At 36.7% G+C, this 5,592-nt stretch overlaps 1 protein-coding gene across 1 annotated transcript in view; it reads right to left on the bottom strand.

Annotated features, from left to right (window-relative positions):
- Positions 1–3,490: 3,490 nt before the first annotated feature.
- RDH14 (retinol dehydrogenase 14) overlaps positions 3,491–5,592 on the bottom strand; it is a 6,337-nt gene continuing 4,235 nt past the window's right edge. The window contains exon 2 of the mRNA XM_032294054.1: positions 3,491–4,561. Coding sequence (XP_032149945.1) covers positions 3,944–4,561 — 618 coding nt within the window. The 3' untranslated portion in view covers positions 3,491–3,943. The remainder of the gene's footprint in view (positions 4,562–5,592) is intronic.

Below are 5,592 nucleotides of genomic sequence, written 5' to 3'. Positions count from 1 at the left end.
TCATTGATTTGCAGTATGATTAATAATTTTTAATGTGATTAACCAACACAGTTGACACATGCATGCACAAATTGGGTTGGGTTTTCTTTGTTGCCTCCTGCATCCCCAGAAGTAGAATAATGCCTGGTTACATAATAGATACTCAACAAATATTTGCTAAGTGAATAATGAATGGTACGCAACTCACTCTTAAGTATATAATAGAACAAGAGAGAGCAGAAGGACTGTTGTGTGCTAGAGGAAAGCCTATCAGCCTAGAAGTTTCACATGCTATGTGCATTAGTTTTTTTTTTTTTATTTTTAGAAAAAAGAATGTAGAATCAGTTATTATAGCAAATCTGTTAGATGGTAGTTGCTTAAAAGTGCTTCCACTGCACTTTGATTACACATCTGGCTTAGAAAAACTTTTCCTTACTGTCTGCATAAAACTGAGCACTCCATCTTAGTTTCCTCTAGGAATAAACTACCTTTCTCCATGTTAACCTGTAACTAATTTAACTCCTGATTGCCCAGAGAAGGTTTGTGAAACATCTGAAGCTCTCTGTGGGGGCCAAGCTCCTGAAGTGTGATTAGTAACATGTTCTCTCTTCAGTGTTCCATAGGACATTTGGAATCAATTAAATATTCAAATACAGATTCCCTCAGATCTCTGGCCAGGCCCAGCAGGTTTGTCAGGGGAGGGAGTTGAAGGCAGATAACTGCTCTTCTTCACACCAGAATCTATAGCTGAGAACAGACTTTTAAAATACACTCTCCAGGCTTCCTGGATCTGCAAGCAAATAGTCATCCATGATTAGAAATAATATGGAAAAACAACAGCAGCCTTATAGAGTAATAGGAGCTACAGCATATATGACAACTACTCCCAAACAAGGTGTCTTAAAAGCAAACAAGTGAATACATTGGCCCCGGAAGGCTGTACCAGTTATCTAAGTACAATAGTATGGTCTGTGCTGGCTACAAATGGTTTTTACATTTTTAAAAGATAAAAAAAAAACTGGCCTTTTAGATGAAGTCTGGTGACCTTTGGTTTAGAGTTTTGTTTCCATTGTATGTACTTGCCTAACCATTAGCATCGCTAATAACTATTACTAATAGATAGTAATGATCAATTGCATTGTAGAAGGAGAAATGGATGTGTGCCAATATGTGCCGGGCACTTTGCTAAAGGCTTTACTTACTCTGTCACTTTCATTCACTGAGTAATCCTTTAAAGTAGACACTTATATTTCAATATAGAGCCAAAAAAACCAATAGCTCAGAAAGTTTAAGTAACTTGCCAAGGTTACAGGAAGTGTTACACAGTAGAGCTGTTAGTCAAACTGAATGTGGTGGTGTGTTTAAGCTGTGAAGCCCCTTCTCCAATTAAATGCTACTTAGAACCCTACTATATAAAATAGTTACTCTAAGTGAAGTTGAAACAGAAGGCCAGCAACCTCAACCCTACTCAGAATAAGCTGCTTGAAACAGGAGTCAAGCTTTCAAAAAAAAAAAAAAAAAAGAAACCAAGAACCAGCATGGAAAATGGATTTTCAACACACTTCTTCCATTATCTGGCACATTACAGGCTTCCTTCTAATATATTGCTGAGGGTGAGAACAAGTATCAAAATAACAGGACTGCTTTTTACTTATTTCTTTGCCCAGTAAAATCATTTAAAGTGAGTCAGCAAAAGGGAGAAAGAAGGAGAAAAGCTAAGGACTCAGTCTTCAAAATCTAACTCATCATTTTGGAGCTCTTAGTCCTCGATTCCATCAAACACAGTGGTGAGAAGGACATCTTCCAAATGGCAGCTCATTTTACCTTAACAGTTGGTGTTTCCAGATAAGTTTCTAGTTTTCCATCACGATAAGTTAATATATCCTATTTTATTATGGTGCCACAAACAAGAACTCTGAAAGGCTCAACTCTTACAAAAGGTCCAAATCCCCTGAAAAGCATCAAGTATCAAAATGCAGCCAGAAAAGATGGTATTAAATTAAAAAAGGGGCTCCCTTTTAATGAAGTTGAGGTGTAGGACAGATTTATTAGCTTCCATTTTTCCAAGTTGCATTCTGGTGTATTTCCTGCCCATATTTCTAAGTTCAGCAGGTCTCATTGTAGGATTACTTTTTAAAAATACAATGTTTCAAAGAACATGATGCAGCTATATCCACTGCACCTGCAGAGACACACCTGTGATGATACGAACACTGTTTCTCCAATTCACAAGGCAATGCTCTAACAGAAAACAGACCTTCTGCCTGATATGCCAAGATCCTGTCATTCTTGAAAATAACTGATACTGGTAACCTGATATTATAAATGGTCTTAAAAATACTAAACAATCAAGAATTATCCCTGGACTAAATGGTCATTAAATGTGTAGCTGTCTATAGTGTTATAATTCCTTTTCTCAATATAAGGAGACGGTGAGACAAATAATTGAAATTAAGTAGATACTTTTGATGCTGTAACATGGATGCCTACAATAGTCCTATTTGGGGTCAATTATTCTTATGCACACCAGTATTTATTGAATTTTTACTGTGTACTAGGCACTATACTTGATACTTGAGGGAAGAAAGTTAATAACTAAATAAATCTCCTTTCCTTAGAGAATTTCTATTCTAATTATCTAATTGAACCCATGAATGAATAATTAGTGCACTAAACTCCTAGCAAAAGTACCAAGATCAAGGAAAAAAAAGTAGGAAGAGAGAATTCTCTCTGCTTACAGGGGTTGAAAAAAGGAACACACTCGAACCTAAAGGGTAAGTCATATTTCCAAGAAAAAAGGAGAGGGTATTCCAGACTGAAAGAACAATATAAAGGCCCAGGGCAAGTGAGTAGGTGACCGTTATACAATCAGGACTGGGTTATCTGATGGGATGAACTGTCCAAGACACCAGTTGCTAGACATGTGCCTATTTAAATTAACATTACATGTAATTAGAAATTCAGTTCTTAGTTGAATTTGAAGTACTTAATAACCCCAATTTATCTAGAGTCCACCACATCTGACAACGAAGAGAACATTCCATCCCTCACTGCAGTTCTATTCAAAAGTGCTGAGTGTGAGATTATAGGGTAAGCATGGTGCCGCCTCATGGAGCCTCAACTGTATCTTAAACAGTTTAATCTTTAATCTAAATGAAAGTGGTTTATAAACAACTATATTCTATGAAATCCCTTTAGGGATTTAGGAGAATCCTTGGGGGACTCCACCTTGGCAGCTCTGCTATCACCTGCTTTACCCCTCCAGCTTCTACAGTTCAGTGAAATAACTCTTTGGAAGAAATAATTCTGCATATATTTTTTTAAAGCTCAAAACCCACTGTTTTTTAAGCAGGGATGTGACAGATTTGGGTTTTAGAAATATTATCTCTCAGAGCAGTGTGCAAGATATGTGGCAAGAAGAGACTTGGTAGGCCAAGATCTGCAGAGACTAACGGTGACAGGATAAAAGACCGTATTCAGTGAAGTCTCCAAAGAAATACACAGTAAAGAATTTGTATCAGTAAATTTATTCCAAGTAAGACTTGTGTGCACACACCAGGGAGATTACTTCCACACAAAAATAAGCATCATAGTAAAAACAGTTAATGCTTTGGCCACGAAACTCAAAGATACTTGAAACACCTCTTGAATAGCACTTTGAGTCACTTAATTCTGATAAATATTAATATTTGCCACCCATGCTTACCCAGTTATAATTTTACAATATATTTTTCATTATACTTATTATTCATTATATTTACTATATATTTAAAACATCTTTGCTCAAATTTTATCCCAAAAATAATTTTTCGATAACTCAAAAATATTCAAATGTACCGCTTAGCAGTGCTATTGCAATACCAAAATTCTTTTTCTTCAACTAACAAGTACTCAAGCCACACCATTCCTGATCACAGATATAACTGATATGCAGTTTTATAAATAGCTCTTTTACTGCTTGTTCTTATTTTAGTATGCCAACCATCACTTCACTGATATCCCATAGTTTTCTTGCAACAGATTCATCCATAGCTTTGGGCAATAGTTCTTCCTCTTTACAATCACCAAAGTATCTTCCTGACACTCCTTCTACGTCAGGTGAAGAGGCCAAATAAATGGAAGTCTGGGCACCTTCTACTGGAGTTTTGAAAAAAGCCCATGAGACCAAATTGAAGAGTGGTTTGACCAACAGTGGAATATGTATGTGCCTCCCCAGATTCGTCCGTACAATACCAGGATGCAACACATTGACGGTGACATTTGTGCCTTCTAAGCGGCGGGCTAGTTCCCTGGTAAAAAGAATGTTAGCCAGTTTGCTCCGGCTGTAACAAAAGCTTTTATTATAGCTTTGTTCACTGTTTAAGTCATCAAAGTTGATATCTCCATATTTATAAAGTTTGGAAGAAACTACCACAATCCTGCTGGGAGCTGAACTTTTGAGGAGTCCAAGGAGAAGATTGGTGAGTAGAAAGTGCCCCAGATGGTTCACTCCAAACTGCATCTCAAACCCATCTTCAGTCTTCATGTAAGGGCACTGGAAGATCCCTGCATTATTGATCAAGACATCCAGCCTGGGCTCTTCCTTTAAATGTCAAAAAGAGAATAGCAGAATTAAGAACACACACCTTGTATTGCTTTTTCTCTTCATGGTAATTAGATTTTAATAAAAATGGGAACTTGAGACTAAAAGCATTTAATTTCAGTTGTTGGTCTATCGATCAGAGAACTACTTGAAACACTGGCAATTTCGTTTTTAATTAATGGGGGAAGGGATTCCTCTGCAAGATGTTCCTCAGATAAATACTGATATTCATGATCTTTCATTCAATAGCTCTTTTTTCTCATTTACTAAAATGATATATCGAAAGGTATTTATCCACAGTAATTTTCCAATAAAGGATATAGAAACTAGATCTAAGACTTAATTTCTGGTTATATGCTTTTATAACAATAATATTTACAAATATATAAAATTTACCGTTGCACTAGAAAGTTGACTAAGTGATCAGTACTAAGATATTTCTTAAAATAGAAATACAGTCAATCTGAGGACAAGGCGCTCCTATAATCCTGTATTTCTCCCCTTAATTTCAGATGAACTAGGAAAATATCAATTTGGGAGTTGTCAGGATAATATTGAGATCATATCAAAATTATAATAAATGTATCTATGATAAAACGTTTAAAAATTCTTGGAGACTACTAAAATTCTGTAAAATGCTTCTATGAGCTTTCAATAATTGAGAGAAATAATTAAAAAAAAGATACACAAGCTTGATAGGGGCCTGTGCTTTTCACGTGTTACCACATCTAATTCCAACAACTCTATAAGCAAATGAAGCTCAGAGGCTAGGTGACTTGCCCAGTATCAGCACTCCTAAGCAGCAAAATAAGATAAGATCCAGCACTACACACTGGGGTCAGTTGGGGGGAAATAGGGGAGGGACAGTGAGGGGTGGGGAGCTGGGGAGAGATAGCAAGGGGAGAAATGCCAGATGTAGGTGATGGGGAGGAAGGCCGCAAATCACACTGCCACGTGTGTACCTATGCAACAATTTTGCATGTTCTTCACATGTACCCCAAAACCTAAAATGCAATAAAATAAATGGGGCA

Source organism: Sapajus apella, unplaced genomic scaffold (genome assembly GCF_009761245.1).
Source record: "Sapajus apella isolate SASKATOON/1434 unplaced genomic scaffold, GSC_monkey_1.0 scaffold31, whole genome shotgun sequence".
Classification (NCBI taxonomy): Eukaryota; Metazoa; Chordata; class Mammalia; order Primates; family Cebidae; genus Sapajus; species Sapajus apella.
The sequence above is the reverse complement of the archived record's forward strand: the minus strand, read 5'-3'. Positions and strand labels throughout refer to the sequence as shown.